Here is a 24,657-nt window from a genome sequence, read left to right on the forward strand (position 1 = left end):
CCTTGAATGGAATTGACACAATGTATCGCCCATCTGAATCTTTTTTTGTCGTTTTGATAAATTTATTTTCACAGATTTCAGACTCGATATCATCTTTTTCTTCTTCTTCCACTTCCCAGTAGCGATCTAACTCTTTTATTTCTATTGTTGTGGCTACAATGGTTTCTTTTCCTTTGGATTTTTTACATCCAGAAACTATCCACCCGAAATCAGTTTTTTGCCCAAGGAGACCGTCTATTTTTATAACTCCATTTTGCAGAATGTGAGTATATACGTCTGCTCCAATGATTAGATCAATGCGACCCGGTTTATTAAAATCGGGGTCGGCTAATTTAAAGTTCTTCCATTTTTTCTGATCAACATTAATCGTGTTGACTGGAAGTGCCTTCATAAGTTTTGGGAGAATAATTGCTTCAATTTCTAAATTTTTCGGAGAATTTCTTATCGAAATAACCGCTTTGTGCTTGGAGATGCACGTTCCTGTGGAAGATACTCCACTTATTTCAGTATGAGACCGAAATTTTTTCAATTTTAGAATCTGTGCAGACTCTTCTGAAATAATTGTGCTTTGAGAGCCACTATCAATCAATGCTCTTAATTGTTCAAAGCCTCCATACCTCGACTTTACTTGAATCAAGGCCGTGGCCAACAAGGCTTGACCTGTTGTTCTACACGTATTCACTTTTTCTGGATTATGACCTGCAAAGTGAAGTAACGTGTGGTGAGGTTTACGACAAGTCGAACAAAGCTGCTCGCTTATACATTTTTTACCAAACGGATGCCTCAGACATCTTAGGCAAATCCCATTTTTTCTTACCCAGTCAGACCGTTCTGCTGGATTCATTATTTTAAATTTATGGCATTGAATTAAATAATGCCCTGGTAGTTTGCAATATGCACAATTGTCACTATAATTTTTATTCTTGTTATTATTAATCATTTTCTTTACAGGTTTTACTTCCTGTGAGAATGATGATATAGAATTGAGCCTTTGCTCTAAAAAGTCCATGACATCAGAAAGTGCCTGTATTTCTTTTGTCTTTTTAACATGGCTTTCATATAAATTGAGTGATTCTTTATTGAATTTCCGAAGAATTATGTGAGCGAAAATTGCATCCACATCTTCTGGTAATTGTGCCTTTAATTTTATAATATAAATTGACTCGTTAATCGTGTCAATAAATGTCTTTATTTGCTTATTGGATTCTAAATTTAAATTTGGCATATCCATAAGCCTATTCATATGATCAGAGAATATGTTTCTTTTATTCTCATATCGCTTGGTCAAAAACTCCCAAGTGGCTTCATAATTTTCTCCAGAGCCGAGCAGTAAATGAGTAACCACATTTCTGGCTTCTCCTTTTAATGCTGACTTTAGATAATTAAATTTGAGAGAAGGACTGAGATCCTCTCTCACATGTATGAGCTCTGTAAAGAGTTCATTAAAAAGATCCCATTCTTTGGAATCACCAAAGAAAGTGGGTATCTGTATTTTAGGCAGGGTTGGTAACTCCTCCGCCTTAACAACCGTCGACATTTCAGCTTTATTTATTGTGCCACTGAGTCGACTATTAATGGCTGTAAGAATATTTTGTTTGTCAAATTCAAGTTCGCTAATTTCTTCTTCGAATAGCGAACTCTCAAAATGACTATTCACCTGTTCAATCAGGTTATCTATTTTATGCCATAAAAATTCAATTTTATTTTTCCTTATTTTAAGGAAATCTGGACTACTGTCTATTAGTTTAGACGTATCTTCTAGATATACTCGAAATTGGCCAACATTATTTCGGAATGCCTGCTCTACTTTTAAAGCGTTGTTTTGTGCTATACCCTCTTTTTCAGGGTGACCACACATTTCAAGGTTTAATGTAGGGGGAGGGTTTGATTTAGGGACAGTGTTTGATTTAGGGAAAGTGTTTTCTACCGACTCGCCCTTAATTTTTTCATTTTTATTTTTAATTTTTTCTAACACCATCATTATTAAATCATACTGTTTCGTGTTAAAATATTCATGATCGACAACGCCGATCTTTAACAAATTGCTATGATTAGCAATGAAACATTTTTGAAGCTCATTTAATTTTAGAATTTCTACATCTGTTAATGTTGGTTTTACTTCCAACTTTCTAATTTCCAAAATAATTTCGGACTGCTTCTTAAGGAATTGAATAGTCTTTTCTGACATCATTTTGAAAATTTTTTGTAATTTCTTAATATATATAGTACGTGTATATGTATTTTATATGTATTTATATATATATGTGTGTTTGGATAAACAGAAAATTCTTGTTTTGACTTAGCTGATCGTTGTTGTTGCTGCTGCTGTTGCTGCTGTTGTTGCTGCTGTTGCTACTGCTGTTGCTGCTTCTGCTTCTGCTGCTGCTGTTGTTGCTGCTTCTGCTGCTGGTAGAGGCTCCTTTGAATTTGACTTCCTTCTCTTCTTTAAAGCTCCGTCGATGTTTAAAGATGATTTTTTTTTTTTGTTTGGCACGTTTTATTATTTTTGTAGTCCAGTCAGATTTTTTGTTTTTTAGCCATTTATTTCGGCATTTATGCTCTTTTGGCATATACACTGCACTCTATTTATGAGCTGATTTAATGCTATTAGAGCATTTATAAGGCACTGTTTTCAGGCACTTTTTATTTAATTTATGCTCTTATGGCATATACACTGCACTCTCTTTATGAGCTGATTTAATGCTATTAGAGCATTTATAAGGCACTTTTGTTATGCACTTTTTAATTTCACAATTGCTGATGTATGGCCTCAAGCACGCCTTACCACAATTTATAATGGTACACAAAGCAACCTTTAGCTATAGACTATAAGGTGCTTGTTTTAAAACATAAAAGATTCTTTTGTATCTTTTTGCTTTTTATATTTATACTCTGTTCCTTACCTTTGGTAGGGGGAAACAAGAGTCATTTATTTTTGCTACCTTTAGCTGTAAGATGCTTAAAGGAGCTGGCCTTTCTCTGAGTTCCTTACCTTTGGTAGGGGGAAACTGCAGAGTCGATTAAAGGCTCGATTGACCAAATGTAAAATCCCAAATAAGAAGACTTTACTCGTTGAGTTTTTGTAAGAAACTGGTTTTATTTGGAGATACCTTCGGTTTAAGTAGGTGACATGAGAATCGGATCTTAAAGTAAATGGCCTACGCAGAGGCCTAAGTAAATAGTCCCCGCCTTATCGAGGTCCCACGCTCGGGCACATCTGCCTATCTTGAGCGGCGAGGACCTTATCTGTGGTCTCCCACTAAGGGACTATTTTAGGAGGCGGGGAACGATCTCAAGTGACTGACTCATGTAGCGTGCACTTAGATTACATGTTTTTGAGCACTGCACCCATGTCGCCTTAGATACCAAAATCCTAAATATAAATTATCGCTCTCGATTCATTTACATAAGATATGAACGGAGCCCAAAATTGTAAGTCTTTAAATATATTCGTGTTCATGTGTGAACAGTCGGTTACAAAAGCGGAAATCGGTAATTGCCTGGCTGTAAAACTTAGTTACAGCAAAAAAGCAATAGTGTTAAAGGTCTTAGCAACGAAATTAAGTTCTTAATAATATTTAAATGAAGAAATTACAGTACAATATGAAAATAAATGTATTTTACATGGAAATTAGGAAAATTTGAATCACGTAAGGGAAATATTCCACCCGATATCAAAACCCTTAGTCAATGTCACAACCTGATTTCCATGGTAACAAAAATGCGAGAATGGACTGAAATCTCCCGGACAACTGAACTGTTTAGCCAAAACAAAGAAAATTTGTAGTTAAAAATATATCAAAAATGAAGTTAAAAACGCGAATCTGCAAAAAAAGCTCGATAAAAAATTCTGAAACGACAGAGGAAAGCAGCAAAAGCACTACCAATTGTCCACTGAGTTGCGTGGATTGGAGCAGCAATGAAGAGATCTATTTTATGAGGTGGATTGACTTAATTTGTGAAAAAATGTGAAATAATGAATATAATAACTTTTCCAGCGATGACCATCAGATCTCCAAGTGGAGTGACGTTAGCCGCGATTCGGTTGAGGTGGCAAAGCTTCCGGATGACTTTGTGCCCACGGATCTGCACTGGCTTTTACTAACAGGCAGGAGCAGTGGTGGTGGAAAGGGTAGCGACACCCTGCTTATCTGCAGTAATGATGGAAGATTCGTAATCTTAAATAAGAGTGCCCGAGTGGAGAGGAGCATTTCAGCCCATGGAGCAGCGATAAGTTCCGGTCGGTGGAGTCCCGATGGCGCCGGACTTCTGACCGCCGGCGAGGATGGTGTGATTAAGATCTGGTCAAGATCAGGGATGTTGCGATCCACCGTGGTTCAGAATGAAGAGGCTATTCGATGCGCACGATGGGCCCCCAACTCCACCTCCATAGTATTTTGCCAGGGTGGACATATTTCCATTAAGCCCCTGGCCGCCAACAGTAAACTAATTAGGGTAACTTTAAATAATATTTTTTATTAATATTATTATCTTTACTTAACTTTACTTATTTTCTAATTTCAGTGGCGTGCCCATGATGGCCTGGTGCTTTCCCTCAGCTGGTCCCCACAATCCAATGTTATAGCGTCCGGAGGCGAGGACTTTCGGTTTAAGATTTGGGATGCCCAGGGCGCCAATCTTTTTACTAGTGCCGCCGAGGAATACGCCATCACGAGCGTGGCCTTTAATCCAGAGAAAGATTACCTTCTGGTGGGCACATTTAATTTGCTTAAATTGTGTCACAGCAATGGGGTAGGTAGCTTTATAGATATATAGAAAGAGTCTAGTCCATTAAAACTCACACTGATATTGTATTACAGTGGTCCTATAACACCGCTCGCTTTTCCAGTCCATGTGTAGGCTCCCTATTCAACCTCTGCTGGTCAGCCGATGGCACCCAAGCATCCTGTGGCACCTCGACGGGTCAATTGATTGTGGCATATGCCATCGAACAGGAGCAAGTGTCCGGAAACTTGAAAGCCACCAGCAAAAGTCGCAAGTCGATTACCTTGAAGGACCTTGCGGCTGGCACTCAGGATATCCTTGATTTTCCGCAGCGAGTGGTTAGTTTTGGACTTGGCTATGGCCATCTGGTGGTGGCCACCACTAATCAAGTGCACATCTATAATGAGAAGTATATCAATACGCCGATCATTATTGATGGCAGGAACGACACGAGGGTTATTGAAGTAGGCAAAAAGTAAATAGAGATTTTTATGGAAATGCTTACTTTTCATTAATATAATAATGTTCTATTGTTTAGGTACTTTATGATCTTGGACGCCCTATCGATTTGGGTGTACACCTACACGGGTCGCTTGCACTTGAATCCGCGTTATCCCGGCTCCCAGGCGCAGATTCCCCTGCTTACCTGGCGCTCGCTATCTTTGGGTCTTGATGTCCTGGCCATAAGGGATAACTCTGACCCGACAATACTCCACCTATTTGATCTGGTTCCGGGTGCCTCGCGGCAGTACGATCCCCATTCCCTGAGGGCCAAGCAGCAACTGGTCCAGATTGCAGCTTGTCGAGCAGGAACTTTGGAAGATCAGTTTGTAGCGTTTATCGACTCGAATAGGGAACTGTTTGTGAGTGAGTCCCGCAATCTGAATGGCGAACGCACGGATGAGATTTACAAGATCGGCACCCAACTCACTGCGATTATGTGGGCCAGCGAAACAAATATTATGGTAGGAGTACACGACTCCTGCTACAGCATCTGGTATTGTCCCGGGGAAGGAGCCTCCGATCCCACGATCATTGCCCTAACGACTGTAACATTGGATACTACGTAAGGAACCCACAGATGTTATCATCAGAACACATATTTACTAATTCGACTTGCTTCAGAATGATGCTCCCATTCGATTTGTCCACTTCTTTTTGTCTGTCCGTCCACTTGAATGTCGGGATCTCAGCTAAAAAGTTGAGATCAGGCAGATTAAAAACTTATGTTACCACGCCCATTCTAACACACACAAAAAGCCCAAAACTTTTGGAAAATGTTTTGATATTTGTTCTTTGTTTTATTTGTAAATTTCTACCGATTTGCCAAAAATCTTTTTTCCACGCCCACTGTAAAGTCCACAAACAACAAATAAACTGTCACGCCCACACTTTAAAAACTAATTAAAACTTTTGTTCACTTTGTTATATTTTCCCAATTCCTACCGATTCCATAAAATGTTGAAATTTCTCGCTCGCACTTCCACTAGCTGAGTAACGGGTATCTGATTGTCGGGAAACTCGACTAGCATTCTCTCTGGTTTTTAATATAAAACGAAATTACTTTATGTATCATAGTATTTATATATATTGCTTAAAAATCTCTTTCCCTTAGGGAGTTTGGCAAACACATCACCATCGAAAGCTTCGAAGATTGCGTGCTCACATTCCGTTCCGCCGGCGCCCTACTCCCCGTGAATGTTAACATGTACTGCGAGATCCTGCATCGCGCTCTACTCGAAGGCCAGTGGCAACAGGCGTTGAAGATTTGCCGGATGGGCCAGCACTCCAGCTTGTGGGCCACTCTGGCGGCGGTGGCCACCAGGAAGCACCAATTGCAGATCAGCGAGGAGGCTTACTCGGCAGCACTGCAAATCGACAAGGTGAGCTACCTACAACACCTGAAGGCCCTGACTCCCTCAAGTGCCGAGCAGATGGCTGAGAACTCACTAATGCTGGGCAGGATGCTTGAGGCGGAGACGATCCTTCTGCATGGCAAGAAAATCGAGCAGGCGGTGGACCTAGCCCTGCGGATGCACAACTGGCGGAGAGCCCTGGAAATATCACAGAAACACAAGGCAGAGCAGCCGGAATTGATGCCGCGAGTTCTCCAGGAGAGGAGGATGTATCTGAAGGCCCTGCAAAGGGACGAGTGGGATCCACAGTATCTACCACTTGTGGCTAAGGAAAAGGCTGACATTGCAAGCGAATAACTTTTCTAACATCTTATCCAGCTGCGAAAATTCGGCTTGATTTAAGCGCCTCGTAAATAAAATCCTGGTTGACAATTTCTAGCAAAAGAGGTATACAGCTTTTTAGTTGTTTCTTTTTCAAGTATACTTACTGCCCCTGCCAATATTGACCAGTACTGCAATCCCAATGTATCCTTGGTCAATGGGGATGCAATGATGAGGAAATCACTTTCCGCCAGGAGCGTATCGAAATCCACCTTCTTGCCATTAAGTTGCCCCTCGATATCCTGGCGAACGCGATTCCGTATGGTATATAACACGCGGTGAATCTCGAATCCCATTAAACGCTTAGCCACTGCCTGACCAATGTCTCCAAAGCCATAAAGCCCACGGTGGAGCAGTGAATTTCGATGCCCTCTGCGAAAATATCAGCATCTGTTAGCACCGATGATGATTCCCTACGTTTGTTGAAAGACTGACCACCATTGGCTTTGGCGCCGGACTTTTATATCTTAGAAAAAGCTGACAACACAACGGATAAAGTGCTTTTATTGGGTTGGGTTCGGTAAAAGTAAAAATTTGCACAATTATTTACTTGTTGCATTTAATAGCACACTTTAAAAGTACACTTGAAACGGCAGAGTTTCTTTTATTCATATTTTACATCTTCTCAGTAGGCGGGCTTTATCATAGGCTGCCCTTCGATGGCATTTAAAGTATTATTGGCAGCCAGCAAACTCATTTCAATAGTAGTCTTCATAATCTGAGTGCCCATATGGGGAAGGATAACTGTAGAAATATAAGTACTATTTTAGTGCACCCAACGAGGAGGATATACGAGTATGTTCACTGAACCTAACTTACCACAATTGGGCAGTTTGAGAAGAGGACTATTGGCGGGCAGTGCTTCTGGGGTGGGGGATTTTAGTGAATTGTTAAAATAGTTATTGAGTAAAAAGGTATATATACTCCATAAAGAAAATATATGTTTGATCAGGAGCACTAGACGAGTTGCTATGTGGCTATGTCAGTCTGTCCAACAGCCTGCCTGTCTGTCGAATGTCGAGATATTCGGAACTAAAACAAATTAGTATTTATATGTAGTATTTTGGTTTCCAAAGTGTACACATCTCAATCCACTGTGCGCTGCTGTAGTTGCCATATCTAGGTGCAGATACCTCCAGTTACTATACCAAATATGTGGACGCGGTGACAATAGCAACAGCAGCACATTGTGTCTACAACCGCGATACAATCAATCAATAATATGATCCCAATATAATCAGCTTAATCAACGATTAGATGAGCGGATGGATTAAGGTTGTGTGACTGGCCAGAAGTCCGATTCAAAGTATCTATGACCAAATCCCCAAAAGTATGCCATACTGTTAGATTTGGGTGGTTGATTGGGCTTAGAGTGGACCGATGAACTTTGGACATCGTAATATGGGGATTTGTAGCTTACAGCTTAGCTCTTCAACATTGATATAGTCTATAAGGACATTCGTAGCTATAACATTTGGTTTAGATGTAATCTTTATCATAGGTGAAGCTGCAAGCCTAAGGGTTAACGTATTATATACACCAATAATGTGTCAATCGGAATGACTTTATCTTGGTCGGACCCTGTGCTCTCACCGCTATCAGAAGCTATCTCGAGCACCGACCATTAAGTCAATCAGTATGTTTATTGAACGCAACCCAGCTAAGTCGAAGTTTGCCATCCGTAATCAGTTCTATTGAAACATCACACCCGGGCGAATCGATGGAGGGAGCGATGTACTTCCCACTACTGTTGTTGGCTATTGGGTTCTCCTCCGTTATTTGCATTTCCGGTCAACCGGAGGGCAGGATAATTAATGGCACTACGGTAGATATAGCCCGTCATCCATATCTTGTCTCCCTTCGCTATCGCCGGGATGAGGAGTCCAGCTACAAGCACGAGTGTGCAGGTGCCATCATCTCGGAGCACGCGTTGGTCACCAGTGCTCAGTGCCTCTATGGCCTGCCCGAGGAAACTAAGCTTCTGGCTGTGGCCGGGGCAAACACCCGCAACGGAACCGATGGATTCATTTACCCAGTGGCCAATTGGACCCATCATCCGAATTACGATCCCGTGACAGTGGACAATGATATAGGCGTCCTTCTCCTGGACACACCCCTGAACCTCACGCACTTCGGAATAAGCGCAATTGGTATCCGCCCGGAGCGTCCGGCAGTGGGTAGACTGGCGACGGTAGCCGGATGGGGCTACCGGGAGGAGTGGGGCCCCTCCAGTTACACGCTGGAGCAGACCGAAGTGCCAGTGGTGAGCTCAGAGCAGTGCACTCAAATCTACGGCGCTGGTGAGGTCACCGAGCGGATGATCTGTGCGGGATTCGTAACCCAAGGAGGCAGTGACGCCTGCCAAGGGGACACCGGTGGCCCCCTGGTCATCGATGGTCAGCTGGTAGGTCTAGTGTCCTGGGGCCGTGGATGTGCCCGACCCAACTACCCCACCGTCTATTGTTACGTGGCCAGCTTTGTGGACTGGATCGAGGAAACTATTGCAGCCGCTGGAGCGCAATAAACATAGGCATTTTCACGGCTATCGATACGCTATCTTCAAGTGGTTACCGCCCGGATAAAGCTACCTAATTTAATAATAAAACCGTAATCAAACCAACAACATACTACGTTATCGCCTGTATGGGTCATTTCTTATGTAACTCGGAGAAATGAAAAGTTTCGAGTTAGACGAGGCTAGTTACAAGATGTTTCAATGGTAATTTGACTTAAGATTACAGAAACTCGATTTTGCCCACATTCTCGTTAGCCGCAATAGTCTCCAACAGCCAATCGCGAACCTGGGGAACGGAGCAATAGACTCCGGGGTATTTCTCACGAGCACAGCCCGTTCCCCAGGAGACAATGCCCAGAAGTGTGTTGTTGTAGACCAGCGGACCTCCGGAGTCTCCCTGGCAGGCATCCTTTCCACCTCCGGTGACTCCGGCGCAAAGCATACGGCTGGTCAGCATAATGGAATAGGCGCTCTTGCAGTACGAGTTGTCCACCACATTAACGCTGACCTCCTGCAGGACGTCGGAGATGGTTCCACCTTCGCTGGTGGTTCCCCAGCCCGTCACGGTTACGGGTGTGTCGTGTTCGGGACGCTCCTGGGCCAACTCAATCGGCTGCACTGCGTCGTTGAACTCGAAATCTCCATCCAGGATCAGAATTGCCGCATCGTAGTCGTTGTTCAGAGAACGGTACTTGGGATGAATGATGAACTCACGGACGGCCAACTCCTGCTGCGGACCGGTGGGGAACCAGATGTTCGAGGAACCAGCCACAATGGTTAGGTTTTCCGGACCGGTCAAGGTGTTTACACAATGGGCAGCACTGATAATCTGGTTTGTTCTGTAAATGGTGCCTCCGCATCGGTGATTTCCCCTGTACCTCATCGAGATCTGATGCGGATAGTGGGTGATGTTCGTGTCCTGTCCACCGACAATGCGTCCATCGAGCTTCGGTAGATTTACTTCTTCGTTGCGCTTAATAGGATCTGCCAGGGAGCAGCCCACTCCGAGCACCAGAAACACGACCAAAATCCGTGACATTTTTGACCAACTGAACGCGAAATTAGCGCAATGTGTAGATTTATAGAATATGCTTATCAATGGGCTGTAGATTGGGTTTGGATTGCCGATTACTTGGTAATCTTATGATAGTTCTCGTAATCAAGGAACAGATAGCTGGAAGCCAGTCATAAATCTTGGACACAATTCCTTCTGGTCTTTTCCCATATTTTGTGGTGACCTTGCAAGTTGGTTTTGGTAAGTCCATAAACTATTCATTGATTAGCTCCCTCGATTTCTCGTTCGAGATCAATTAATTGTACTAGCTTTCTCTCACTGTCGCTTTCTAAGAATTTAGGCAGGTATCTACGTGTTTTATGTTGGTGGTTGGTTATTGCTACCCAAAAGCAGGCTACATTTGAATAACACATACATTTCTTTTATAAAAAATATTTATTACTCTACGTAAGTGAAACAGTAGTACGATAACTTAAATCTAACACATTTACACTGACACTGACACTAACACTAAGATTGCACATTTCCGGCCCACGACTGCTGACATTTATCACAATACGCATCCGTTAAGATACTTAACGATATATAAAGATGATTCATTGCACTTAGATTTCTTAGGGCTTGGGTTCGACTTCTTCTGCTATTCTGATATACTGTTGGTACCTGCACTTTGCGTATTGGATGCAGTTTCCCAGGGTTTCACTTTCCTTAATATCCTTACTACTAAAGCTTATACGCTAGCTTAGATCTATTTAAATTGCACCTTGTGGTTTGGCAAGAATCTCTAGGTTATTGCACTGATTGTTGCTATTGCGTTCCTTAAGTGTTAAGAATTAAGTCTTTCGTCTTCTTTCAATATTGCACGACACTAGAAACTATTTATGCATTAGACTATGCTTACTCTAACTCTTCCTAATCATCTTGTAGAGCACGGAGTGCGTTTCTATGCTCTCTGCCCCCGACTCCCACATGTCCTCCGCGTTGGTCTCCTCGTCCGTTTCCGACGATCCGCAACAGGTGCTTCGTCCGCGTCCATTTTCATCCGAGGAGTAGGATGACATTGTGGTGGTGCTGCCCCGCACGTTTCGCTCCTGGGAATTCGTTTGGGAATGGGATCGGGTCAAAGTTTTATCAGATTCCGCATCGCTTAGATCACAAGCGACAACGCCGTTGTTTTCCGGAGATCGACGGCTGTGACCCGGGGAGACCATGTGTTCGAGGTCCTCGAACCGATTGTCGTTCGGACCGCCTTCCTCCTCGTTGTCCTCGATGGTGTCCACCCGAATGATCTGTCCGCGCCCACACGGGAGCTTAAAATTATACCTATCGTAGACATTTCGCTTGTACAGCTCCGTGGAATCGGTGCTCATGTATCCGCTGTCCAGTTGACCAAAGCGCTGCTCGTAATACGTCTGGCTTCCCGGTTGTCCCATTCCAGCGGACTGGGCTGCATCTTCGATAATAGAGGCAATGCCATCATCCTCGAGGAACCCGCCTGCATTCTTGCTACCATATGTAGGCGCTGGACTTTGGCTGGGACTAAACTTGTTGGCCGCCATCGTCACAAACTTTCGCCACGCGTTCTTCAGGTCCTTGGCTTTTTTGGCCCGATCCTTTAGTCCAATGGCAATCTGCATTCCAGCCGTGAGCTGGGCTTGTTCGATTTCGCAGCGATAGACGGTTTGAACGTTTCCGCCGGAGCTGGCACTTCCGGAACTACTAGCCGCTCGTTGGGGATAGGCAATGCCCACCGGAACTCCGGCGTTCCTGTACATCTCCTTTGTGCGCTCAGAGAGGTGACTGCTACTCCGATTGGAGCGTGAACTTATAGACAGCGCATCGAACTGGGCCACATCCACCTCCTTGAGGTTCTTATTGCTGCCACCGAAATCCGGCTCGGAGGCAACGTCCTTTGGGGAGTCCTGACCCGCTTTAGAAACCTCCTCCCGCTGACTTTTCCGTCGATTGAGATACTTCGTCAAACTATAGTCGTTGCGCAGGCTGTTGATCTTTTTGTTGTACATGCCTTCGTAGTCTTCTTCCGGTATCTTAGCGTTGATTTGATGGGATTTGGAAACCTTGGCATGAGTTCTCTCTTCGGTGGTTGCCGATATAGCACTGGACATGGTGTTGTTGCAGGAGTTCTCGAACTCAGAGGTTCCTGTGACCTCGGTGATCTCACTGTGCAGGCTGTAGGCATCTTCATCTGGAGCCAGATGTTCCGATGAGTTTGGGGGAGGAGGTGGTAGTGGTCGTTTGCTCTGCACCAACGGTGGGCAGTAATGCTGATTGACCTTTGGCCGAGGAGGAGGAGCTTTATCCGCCGCCTTCGGCGATGAAATCGTAATGGTGGTCTTGTTTACTTTTGTGATATCCATCACTGAGTGCGTTGGTGAGGTCTCCATCAGACGCTGGCGACGAGAGTGCTTCGCTTCCAGGGTGAGAATACGTCCCTCTTCTTCCGGTGTTGGAGGGACCTTCTTCTCGTACTTTGAGTTCTCCTGGGCGATTAAAGGTGACTCATAGATCTCTCTCAAGTTCCTAAATGAGTTGCTGGATCGCAGGATGAAGGATGCGGTCCTTGGTTTAATGGCCTGGTTGGGTGCAGGACTGATTTGCCGACTCAAATCCGGCAGCGAACTGATCTGGCTGAAGTCCGAGTCGATTGGCTTGTGCCCATCCCAGGCTAAAATGTCGCAGAAGCTCTGCTTCTTGGGCTTGCGATCCAGGGTATCCGGCTCGAATTGATCGCTGTCCGTCCGCTCCAGATCGGAAGGGGGTTCGTGTTCCACCTCGATGGTCATGCTGCCCCGAAAGGGCGTGTCATATTTGATCCGAGCTGCCGCCTCCTTCTGCCTTTGATGCTGGCCAGGATGTGGATGCTGGTGTTTTGCGGCCAGACGCTTCTTCATCTCGCCCTCCTTGCGAAATCCGTCCATACGATCGTATACAGTGTGACTGATCTCCATCTCCTCCTCGAGCGGGAGAGCTGTACTCAAACTGGGACTCAATTGGGAACTCACATCGGATGACGGTGAACTGGAAGAGTGGGAGCTCTTGCGTTTGCTGGGTTCCAGACGTTCAAGACTATCCGTTTCGTAGTCTACGATCAGATACTGCGGGGATTTCCTTCGGTAAATCGGGGAATCCGGTTGGAACTGTTTAAGAGATTTACGACTGAGGGAGCTGTAATCCGGAGTGGGCACCGATGGGATGCTACTCTGCGTGCTGCTGTAGATGTCTTTGATTCGTTTCTCTATGGTGCTATCGTAGTCGGGCGTTGGAATATGCGCTGCAAACTCGCGCTTCAAGGAATCGTAGATGACCTCCGGCGGCTTCATGTTCCGCAGCATGTTGTAGTGCTGCCGATCGAAGGAGGTGAGCGAGGTGGGCGTGGAGTTGGCGGCGGCGAACTGATCCAGGACATCGCTACGTTTCCTCATCGATTTCGAGCGACTGGAGGCACTGCGCAATGAGGCCGCAGGTGAGTCTGCCAACATGAACTTGGGATTATTGTAGATTTCCCCGCCCGTCTCTGCGAATCCATAGACATTGGCGGCCACGGAAAAGGCGGAGAATCCCTCGTAGGTGCTGCCCACGTTTGCCTTTTGCTTGGGTGACTGTTCTGGAGTGCTCTTTCCGGTGCTTCGGCTAGAATGTGGACCCGGAGGCGCTGGTGAAGATGAGTTTGCGTTGCCCTCATCTGCTCTTGGCTTCTGCATTGGAGGTGGTGGTGGTCGCTCCTTGGGAGCGCTTATCTCCTTTCTTAGTGAGCCCTTATTTGGAGATCCGGATGATGGCTTCTTTGCCGTCGGTGGAGCAGGTCTGTCGAGCGTCTTCTGTGCCGGAGTGGCATCCGAGTTGGGTACACTTTGCAGCCACTGCTCAATACTGTTCCGCTTGTCGCCCATTCCCTTCCCCGCCAGACTCTGTTGCAGCGGAATATTGAACATGGTGGGTGAATTGGAACTGGACTCCGGGTGCTGCTCCTCCGGAATTATGTTCAGAGAGGGCTGGTAGCGCTTTGAGGCCATTTTGTACTTGGCAATGGCGATGACCTCGCGAATCTTCTGCAGGAACTCAATGGCAGCTTGAGGCGGTTCCTGAAATAAAAGGGCATGCATATAAGGTTTTCTGCAATTCTTTATTACAAATATGTTTCGGCAAGTTCAATTAGGCTTTCAATTGATTGGATTTCTCATACTAAAGTATTTCCAATTATTTGCTAAGTATAACACTTACCGCTAATAGATGAGGCTCAAAATACGCCGGATTGAAGTAGAGCTTCTTGCGCACATTGCCACTGACCATGGCACGCAAGTTCTCTAGCTTCTCCTCGCTCATGAGCTCATCAATTACGGCCACATTTTCGGCGGGCAGACATTCGTTGTCCTGCAGGAAGTCATCTACATCAATTGCAGCGTTATCTGTTCCACCCGAAGGTTTCGGGGACTTACTGAGCTGTGGATGCACCAGCACAGACGTCTATAAAGTATAGTTCTGTATATTTCATTTTCAAAATTAGATGGCTAACTCACCTTGATCTTCTCCTCCATTTCACACTCAGAATTGGAGTTTGAAATATCGCTGGCAAAACCGGAATTGTGTTCTCGTTCACCCAACTGTGGAAAATGCTGCAGCAAGGGATTATTTTTCACAATGCCCATATCCTCCTTCAAACTGCCGATACTCGTACGTGTATTGGACTCATTTCCATTCCCCAGACCCATGCTATTGGAGGAGTATATACTACCCACTCGGCTAAAGGGTGCTCCATACGTAACCTGATCATTCTTAGGGTAATTCATGTCGTTAGTCAAATTGTCCAGGGAATGGCGTGAGCTGTGCCGTTTTCGTTTCTTCATGTAAAGATATAGAAACACTGAGGCCACATAGATAAGGCCCAGGAGCAGACTGCAGATCCCAATGACCACGTACTCCCGCATGGTCATGCCATCGGAGGTGGAGGCCAAGGTGGTGGAGTTGGCTGGTTGGAAAAAGACCTCGGGGACATCTGTTGAACGAGGTCAGCATAAGCTTGAATTTGATATAAGTGATTATTAGTACTTACTGTGGGAATATTTTACTGGACTTCCATTCACTCTGAAGGCCACACAGGGGGAGTGGACATTCCTGGGCGGCATGAGGGGCTCACCCTTGACGTGGCTGCTGCCATTCATGGCCACCGTCATGTCGCGACACACCAGATGCACCACAATCAGGCGACCCTGCATCTTCTGGCGCAGATCAGCTTCTCCCAGCCATAAGAGGAAGCTGCGTCCCTCATCCCGGAACATGCGGAACGGGTAATCGGTGTCTATCGGATTCCTTAGATCCGACCAGCCATTGGAACCCAGGTACTGGGCTCCAGTTACCGCGCAAACGGGTGTGTGAATGCCTAAAAATATAAAATGGCAGTAAATGGCATTAAATGACATTAATGCGCCAAAAGAATAAAAAGACTTTCACTAATTTACCAAGTGTTTGCCTGGTCAAATTTATTGCTATATTGTCCAATAAAACTGATTGAAAATGGGTGTTTACTAGTAATTAGAAACCAGTTTAACTTTTTCATTAAGCATTGCAAATAACATAATACTTTTGATTATCTAAATTGTCAACATATCTTTCAATTTATGTATGGGTCATTCAACCCAGTTAGTCAACTTATTTTAAAAGGAATAACTCTTAAATACTACACTTATTTTGGCAACTGAAAAGTGTTATATTTGAGCTCAGTTACTTACTGGCAAAGCTGATCTCCCTGCTGGGATAGATGATCTGACCCTTGAGCGGCAGGAAGACAAAGGGGATCTTTTCCGATGAGGAACCACTCACGAAGGGCGACAGGGAGCACTCTGTAACAATGGGTGGAAAAATGGGAAGCGATTAGGTGCCGGAGGTTGTGGGAAAGTACGTCCAAATGGCAGCGATAACGATCGACGCTTATCAATTACGAGTCGGAACACTCGTTCATATTTGTGGTGCTGTTCCGGCCAGCCCAGCTCTTACTTTCGGTCCGACTTGGGGTCCGATTCCAATTCCAATTCCGACTCCGACTCTGATCTTCGAGTCGGGTTCCAAGCCAGTGTTAGAGCTAGACCCCGAAATGGCAGAGGTCTGAGATTGTTTATGTTGGCAGACGACGGGCGAAAGTTTCCTTTCATTCATTAGCAGCGGGGAAACAAGCGATTTGTTCAATAATAATAACATTTTTTCCCTCTTTGCGTCACGTTTCGTTTTCATTCTGCAGTCAGCCCTGCACAATTTCAGTGGCGCTTATTACAGCATTTCTTTCGTTCGGTTGGGTTTTTTTCAATTTTTTTCGCTATTTTTTTAGTTGGGCAACCATTGTGCTCGGATATGACAAAACAATGGATGGATGGATAGTGTCTCACATGTGGGAGCGACTCCCACCGCGAAATGGAGCACACAATTTGGCTTGGAATCGGTGGATGGCTTCCGCAATGCACACACACACTCACCATGGATGTCGTCCACGCAAATGCCCAGATCCTCGCGATAGGCCCGCTGATAGGGAAGACATCGACAGGTGCAACCAGTCTCGCCGCTCGCATCCCCATTCGCCATTTGACCGCGACCCTTCTGCAACTTAAGACGACGGGTCAGGAGCTCCATTTGACCGCCGCCCAAAGTCGAGGACGCCGGATTGAGTCCATCTATGGATTGGGGGATTTTCTCGGATTATGACAGGCACACATTACAATGCCAATCTCTCGCTTACCGTTGCCTTGACCGCTTCCATCGCCGCTCGAACGCACCAGCGACGCTGTGCCACTTGAGAGTCCGATGCAGGTGTCCGCGTTGCAGGCGCTGCTCAGACCTGCGCGGAGAAAACATTAAGATGGATTGAGTCGGGACTTCACAGCATCTTTAGCCGATTGACGGCTAATCAGACGGGCCGGACCCGACCGGACCAGGCCTTACTGGCAAAATTAATGCTGCTGTCAGCGGATCAGCCACGAAAAAGCGACGCATCACCCAGCCGAAGAAGCCACATGCCAAGGCAACTGGCCAATGACAGTGACACTGGCACCGGCACTGGCACTGGCACTGCGGTCGGTAAAATACGCAAGACTGCAATACTCTTTGCCATATAAGAGCCAAATAATAAAGTTAGAAAATATGGCTACAAATTGCATTGAAAACAACATTTTAATTTGACTAGGCAAAGTTAAACTCTTTATGGATCATCTATTGCTATAATAACGGAGTACTCTAAAGTAATGTATGTATATTCCAATCCACTTAGATCATTACGAACAACAAAGTGTTAAGAAAGTGGGAATTTTCAAGCATTGCTAAAATAAAGCTTAGGAACATTTATTGCCGCATAAATTAAGTTTAGAAACGGATGATTCGAATTCTACATAAGCTAACGCGAAAACACTCAATGAATCAATGAATACCAGCCCGTTTTTCTTTGATATTCTGGAATGTACCTATTTCCTATTTCCAAGTGGGTAACTCACCGCTCGTGTGGAAGGTATCGCCGTCGTGCTGTCGTGTCAGATTGATGAGCTGCCCGTTGGTCTGCTGCAGTTCCTCGAGCAGCAAGCTGGCCGGCTTCAGCGGCTCCTCCCCGAGATCTTCGCTGGCATAGTGGTTCCTCGCCCTCGGATGGGTGGGCGTGGCAGGCGGGAGGGTGATGACAGTGAGCAGAAGGAGCAGCGGTAAGGATTGGAGCCGCATCTTAACAGCAACATAGCTGGATGGAACTCACTCTGGGGGATTCGATGCCGCAGCTGCAACTGGTTGAGCGGAGGAAGGCGGGGGAGTAGAAGAAAACAAGCACTAATTAATTAAAAAGAAGTCCAAATTCGTAGCTAGCGAAACGAAACCAGCCAGTAAGTTGACATTCTTTGGCGCCCGCTTAATGAGGCAGAAATTGTTTTGTCCGTTTTGCTGGAAATGCTGAAATGGAGCAACATCTACGTCCAGTTGGTGCTAGTTTGCCGGTGGCTAACGGACAACATTTAAACAAATGTTGCAATTAAAACTCGTTCTGGCGGCAAGTGTATACTTATTGGTTGGGACACGGCGAGGAGCTGGCATAATGCTGCACTGGATCAAGTGCGTCGCAGTGGGAAAACTGTGTAGCGTTTACCGTTACCAAAAGCCCCGCTGCTGCACTTGGCTCAGAACACCCCGTTTATACCGCTAATCAGTTGCACTTTAGCAGCTGCTTTCGGCCAGGCCAATTTACATAAATATTTCACACACACAGCGCGAACCTCACAGAGCACCACAGAAAACTTATTGGGGACTCCTAACTGTTCATATCTACGAGTTCTACTGATCTCAGAAGACTGTGCCTGTTTTTTTTTTTTATATCTTCTGTGCTTTGCTTTTTTGGCTCTTCAAAAGAAGAACAAAAGAGACGGGTGCGTAGAGGTAAAGGCATATTATCTGGAGTCATAATGTGCGCGCGAATGAATGAGAGAAGAAAGCGATAAAAAGCAACAGTTGCGGCCTAATTTGAAAGTAAAATTTCTTTACAAAACGCAGTAGAACACAGCAACAAAAACTACAAGACAGCAACAAAACTACACTAAAGTTCGTTGCCTAAGTCTTTTGATTGACCAGTCACCAGTGCTAGCATCATAATCGCCATCCATCTACATCGGAGTCTACAAGCTTAGCCAGCTCCAGCTCCGTCTCCGTCTCCATCTCCCATCTATCACTCGACCTGCTGTACAGTTATGGCATTTAAAAACAAACAACAATAACATTTTCATTATTTCTCTTTCTTTTCGATATGTTTACGACTTGGCCATAGTTGTTCGGATTTGGTTTGATTTTGGGTTATCTAGTCTCGCTTTTCGGCTTGTCTGCATTTTCGAAACGAATTTAATGGCAGTAATGACCTGCTTTTTCGGTTTTCCAACTGCAACATCAGCAAGAGTCACAGAGCAATACCAGCTGAAACTGATGCGATTTTGATGATGCTGGGAAAAACACAAAAAGAAGAAAACTTTTGCTAGTTCTGAGTTCTGAGATCTGTTATTTGTGGTCTCTTGCCATTTGTATGTTGCATCGTATTCTCTGCCATATGTAGTCTCTGGATGAATTCTCCATGGGGCACCTGTGCAGGGTCTTGACTCTTGCGCACTCGACTAAACTCAATTAACAGGTAATTGAACCCAACTGCATAAATTAGCCATATTCCATCTATTCCATCTCATTTCAGCCCATTGCAGGCCATCATCCGCCGCCATGTACGCGATCATTAATTATTGGGCAACACGAAAGAGCGTGTGCGCATTGTTCTAAGTCTGTGCATAAATTTATCCATAATAAACAAGTGGCAGTTGTCCAAAGCCCAACCTGATCGACCCGGAACATACCCCTAAAATTCTGGGCTTGGCCAACGGAGTGGAAAGTGCACCAAACCCACAAGTGAGCATTGGATTAGGCTAGGTTGGTCCTGAAATTTGCCAAATAGATGCATTCGCTTATAAATATATGGAATGTATTTTCGGAGAAATTAGTTTTCATTAAGTTTAATTTGCTCAAGCTTACGAAGCCTTTTTAAATTAAATTTAAATAATTAAATTATCATATATGTACAATAAAATAAATAAAAACTAATATCAGCCAGCTAATGGTTGGTAAATGGTCATTTTAATGTTCGCGTTTGCTGGCCAAACCGCAGTATTGTTAAAAAAAAGCATTTTAAAAGTGTTCATTATTAGCCCATTGAAACAGTTAAACTTTCAATGGCTGGCTTTCTAATGCGGGATAAAAATAACTTTCAATTTGTGAAAATTATCCAAGTCATTTGAGCGCTTTTGGAGCCTCAAAAAGGGTATTATTTTTCAAATCAGAGCACTATATTCGAGCTGGACCCAAGTCGGTCATACCCCGCAGAAAACTAAGTGCTCTGCAAGGGTGTGGAAATTACCACAACGCATTCTAACCTGGCCATTGCGATTCACATGAACATGCACCGACCATGGAGCTGCAGCTGGAGCTGGAGCTGGAGCTGCAGTTTGCGCTGACTGCATCTCCGGGCACCAGATGATGGGCCCATTGTCTGGCCGGGGCTGCCGCTACACCTCTACTACACTTCCGAGTGCAGTCGACGTCACACTCGGCGTACTTTTAACACTTAGAACACGCTAGCAACGGAGCAGCAGAGCAGCAGGAAGGCAGAGTAGCTGGAAACTCTGAAGCATCATCCCAGCTACTCCAGCACAATAACAAATTTCAAATTTATTCCGCTGTTATTTTTATTATTTTTATTATTTTGTGTTAGGGGTTCCCGGTCCAGTCCATTGTGTGGCCAGAGGAGCGCATCATTTGCTCGCCGCCTTAATGTGCTTTAATATGTACTTAGGCCCGCCAACTTAGGGCCAACTTGGCCGGCTGACCAACGGTTTCGGCTTGTTGTTAAGACCGAATTACGGCAGTGCAATGCCCGGTGTTTTGGTTTGGCTTCAGCACAAATTACTTTCTCCCAAATGAAAAAAGGTTTTCAATTTGGGAGAGTGCCCATGCCCAGTGACCTAAACTCAATTGGCAATGGTCTGATTAGCCCGAGCCAAGGGCGCAGCAAGCCCTTCTCTGCCCTTTTCCCAGCCAACAAAATCTAGATCTGGTCGCGATATTCCAATGTTATTTTTCGTCATGTACTCACATTGCAGAGCCCGGTTTCAGTTCAGGTGAATAGATTAACACCTTTGGCCGTTAATTTTCCTGACAAGGTAGGTACACCAAGGATTACTTTTCGCACATAAACTTAAGCGGTTTCTTTTTCGGTTTCAACTTAACTTGGTTAACTTCACTTTGCATCTGCTGGCATTTTCACACATTTCTTCGGCAGCATTTTCTGCACGTTTTTCAGCATTTTTGAAACATCTTCATCTCGTGCCACACACTAAATAACACATAAACAACCAGAGTCGCGCTAACTGTTATTGCTATTGTTTTTAGAAAATTCGCTTCGGTTTCTTTGTTTTCCTCTGCTAGGCCGCAAAGAAAGCGAAGTTGACGGCGGCTTTTCTTCGCGAATGGGGGCTACTCAGAGGGCTTGAGGGATTTTCCTCGATGTCTTTCGAACCGCTAACACGTCTATCAAGGTCGCCGTCGGTGGAGCGACTGCCACAGCAATCGCAGCGCAAAGAAACCAAAGCCCAGTCCGCAGACTGAAAACTGAAGAAAAGTTCCGGAGAGTGGCGGTGCGCTCTTAAACGAGTTTTCTTTTCTGCTCCACGCTCTTATATCTTGAAAGTATAAGTTCGGTCCGTTTGCGTTTTGACAAATTGTACAACCAAACAACCAAACAGCCGAACGACTGCTGGCTGTAGCTGCGTGTTGTGATGTGTGAAGGCGAAGATCTCTAACTGCAGACTAATTAACAAAGACTGGGACAGGTTCTGCATCGCGCATACGCCGTGTGGCCGGCGGTAGAAATGACAGGAATCCCCAGTACCGTTCCAAGATTCACGCTCCAGTTTGATAAAAGCTGCGGACCAAGAAAAAAGACGTCATTTGTCATTGGTTCAACTCAATTTATGACAATTTACTCGCTTTAGTTGCGCTCGAGTGCAGCTGTACTCCATGGGATCTCGAGATCTGCGGATCCACGTATCCACGATCTACAGATCGAAGAAACCATAGATCCGGAGATCCGTGCAGCAGAACAACAAGTGAAAACTTTCGAAAAGTTCCACGGCAGGTGGAGTTATGGGGCTGCCTCAAATTACACAGCCAATCTGTTTGACATAAGCGAGTTATAACATATATAGTAAGGCGGTCGGGGCAACAAGCCAAAAAGACAATTACCGCAAACGGGTTTCAATTAAAAACAGTTAAGCTGTGGCACACAAAACGACAAAAACGAAAAAATATATATAGAAATCTATAGAAATATTGGCATCTCCTTTTGCTGGCGCTGCGTACGTGCAGTTTCCCAGTTGCCGACTGCAAAGCTACAGCAGTCTTCAGTATGCAGTATGCACTATGCAGTCTTCAGTCTGCAGTCTTCGTCTTCATTCCCATCTCGTCTGGCCAATAATTATACTTTAGTTGGCGACGCAGCAGCAACTATTTGCTTTGGCTGCATTTACAGTTTTGGTTTTTTGCCGCTAAAGTTGCCGCCCGTCATTTAGAAAGTTTTAGTTTCGTAGATCTCCATCTAATGATACCCAGCGTCCCGCCTTCTGGCAGCCACTACTCCACATTATCGATATTATCGTCCAAATACAGTTCTCGGGAATGGGCCTCCGACCGTTTGTTTATACTTTTATGACTGTGTCTATCTGCATTTTATGACGCTCACTGTTCGAATTTGTATTTCTGTGTCAATCGGAGGTGCTCCGAATCTCTGGATCAGTGGAGCTCCTGCTCCTCTGGGCTCTTATCTTTGGGGCTGGAATAAATTTGTGGTCGATTTAGCGTTGCGTTACCTACACACAATTGCCCGCGTATCTGTTCGCCATTTGCCCATGCATGATCCATAAATCTTTAACTGTAAAAAGAAGCCCGATCCAGGTCCAGGTCCAGGTCCAGGTTCAGGTCCCGGTCTCCGCTCGAGTCCGGATCCACATCCACATCCACATCCAAGTCCTCGACCATGTCCATGCCATGTCGGGGATCCAACTTATGCAAACTTTGGGCACACGTCGCTGGTCGGCCGCCGGCTGCGGTGAGTCGTCTGATCTGCTGCTGCTGGAAAACTAGGAAACCAGTTCACGTCTGGGATGCGTACACAAGGAGAAAAGTTCGGCACGTCAAGAAGCACATAGAATTACTTATGTAAACTCTCGTTTATTTACTATAGACTATCATATAGGTTAGTTTAGACTTAGTTTTCAAATGCTAATGGTATTTGCTTTAAACTTTGTTATTAGTTAGCTGTTAAGTATTTACTTACATGAATTTTTTTTGCAGTGGTAGGTGCTTCCCCTCCGGCCTCCAATTCCCGGCATTCCGCCTCATCTTACCTTGTTATTGATACGCTGGTGGCGGAGTGGAGTTTGCGGTGCCTCCGGCCGAGCTAAGCAAACTTGCAATTGTATTCATAAATAACTATTGAGAAGTGTGTTCTTTTTTCAACGTCTGCGGTCGCGCACTTATTACCAATTGCTTCTGCAATAAACATGAAAATGCGCTCATTGAACTTGGTCCACTTCGAGTACAGAGTCCATAACGGTTAATGGAGGATGCGAGTCCCTCGTGTCCATCGTACATCTTCCATCCAGCTTCAGGGCTGGTAATTATTGGAGCTCTGTAAGTGTCGACCATCTCTGGCTCCAGTTATGTGTCCTTTGGAGTATGGAGTGGAAGGGTTCAGCTGGGCCGAGTGTCACAACTCTACTTCTAAAACCCTGAAGTGGCTGATACTCTGCAGTATGAATAAGAAAGATCCACTTTGTCAACTATTTTCTAAAGTAGCACGACAAGTGTTTTAATTAAATACACATCACGCACTTTAATTATTTATTAATACAGAACGGCGTTCTTTATTCCTCTGCAACTCTTAACTGGTACTTCAAATCAGGTGTCGAGCCACAATCTATATGGCCACCGTTTACGCTACGTCACTTTTGATTGCTTCTAAAGTTTTATGGCTATCGCGGAAATAAGTGTACACCCAAGTTAAGAAGTGTAATTAAAAAGTCTAGCATTGCCGGAGGGTATGCGTTTTATTGCATTTGGCGATCATTGAGTAAATCAGGTGTCAATCGGAGGTAATTTCGGCAAACACACTGATAATTGTTATAGCTTTCGTTGCTCAGATTAAATAATTAAAACCCAAGCAGGAGGCGAATCGTCATTACCGAGAATCCCCATTGCTTGTGGCTGGTTATGGATGTGGCTCTGCGGTTTTGATGGCTTGGCAAAGTGGCGTATGACGGCGCCATGGGGTTCCGTGTGCGTCCTGGCCAAGATCCAATAGCTCCATTACCCTTCGGGCTCTGGAAGGCTGAGTTTCGGGGCCTATCCATCCTATCCATCCATCGCCACGGCTGATTGACAGCCAACAAGCCAAATGCATTTCAATTAAACGCTAACCGCTACGAATATTTCCATTTCTGGGTGAGTTACTGTGTGTGTGTGTGTGTTTGCTTGTTCCCGTGTCTGGTCAGGTGTGCTCTGATCTGCAGTTTTTTCGTGACCAGAGTCAGGCTATCCAAAGC

At 45.0% G+C, this 24,657-nt stretch overlaps 4 protein-coding genes and 1 long non-coding RNA gene across 6 annotated transcripts; 2 read left to right on the forward strand and 3 right to left on the reverse strand.

Annotated features, from left to right (window-relative positions):
* Window positions 1-3,789: 3,789 nt before the first annotated feature.
* Window positions 3,790-7,027, forward strand: LOC6529277 (intraflagellar transport protein 80 homolog). 2 transcript variants are annotated; one of them, XM_002090246.4, is made up of 6 exons: window positions 3,790-3,941; window positions 3,999-4,455; window positions 4,525-4,752; window positions 4,821-5,200; window positions 5,264-5,791; window positions 6,341-7,027. In XM_002090246.4, exons 1-6 carry the CDS (start codon window positions 3,805-3,807, stop codon window positions 6,936-6,938), a joined length of 2,328 nt encoding a protein of 775 aa, XP_002090282.1. In that variant the 5' UTR covers window positions 3,790-3,804; the 3' UTR covers window positions 6,939-7,027. The 2 variants fall into 2 exon arrangements, with proteins under 2 accessions (XP_002090282.1, XP_039228335.1); XM_039372401.2 differs by having other exon boundaries at window positions 4,525-4,707; window positions 4,803-5,200.
* Window positions 4,457-4,909, reverse strand: LOC122319542. Its single transcript, XR_006245144.1, has 2 exons — window positions 4,803-4,909; window positions 4,457-4,728 (listed from the first exon to the last, which is right to left on the reverse strand). It is a non-coding gene; the product is annotated as an uncharacterized LOC122319542 (long non-coding RNA).
* A 1,585-nt stretch (window positions 7,028-8,612) lies between the features above and the next one.
* LOC6529278 (trypsin eta) lies at window positions 8,613-9,585 on the forward strand. The gene has a single exon (XM_002090247.4). The coding sequence runs from the start codon at window positions 8,683-8,685 to the stop codon at window positions 9,484-9,486; it is 804 nt and encodes a 267-aa protein (XP_002090283.2). The 5' UTR covers window positions 8,613-8,682; the 3' UTR covers window positions 9,487-9,585.
* A 5-nt stretch (window positions 9,586-9,590) lies between these two features.
* LOC6529279 (trypsin delta) lies at window positions 9,591-10,526 on the reverse strand. The gene has a single exon (XM_002090248.3). The coding sequence runs from the start codon at window positions 10,514-10,516 to the stop codon at window positions 9,698-9,700; it is 819 nt and encodes a 272-aa protein (XP_002090284.1). The 5' UTR covers window positions 10,517-10,526; the 3' UTR covers window positions 9,591-9,697.
* Window positions 10,527-10,908: 382 nt separating this feature from the next.
* On the reverse strand, window positions 10,909-18,239 carry LOC6529280. The gene is made up of 8 exons (XM_039372949.2): window positions 17,986-18,239; window positions 17,240-17,336; window positions 16,978-17,195; window positions 16,240-16,350; window positions 15,564-15,890; window positions 15,031-15,506; window positions 14,735-14,977; window positions 10,909-14,595 (listed from the first exon to the last, which is right to left on the reverse strand). Exons 1-8 carry the CDS (start codon window positions 18,203-18,205, stop codon window positions 11,395-11,397), a joined length of 4,893 nt encoding a protein of 1,630 aa, XP_039228883.1. The 5' UTR covers window positions 18,206-18,239; the 3' UTR covers window positions 10,909-11,394.
* Window positions 18,240-24,657: the final 6,418 nt, after the last annotated feature.

This window comes from Drosophila yakuba, chromosome 2R (assembly GCF_016746365.2).
Source record: "Drosophila yakuba strain Tai18E2 chromosome 2R, Prin_Dyak_Tai18E2_2.1, whole genome shotgun sequence".
Classification (NCBI taxonomy): Eukaryota; Metazoa; Arthropoda; class Insecta; order Diptera; family Drosophilidae; genus Drosophila; species Drosophila yakuba.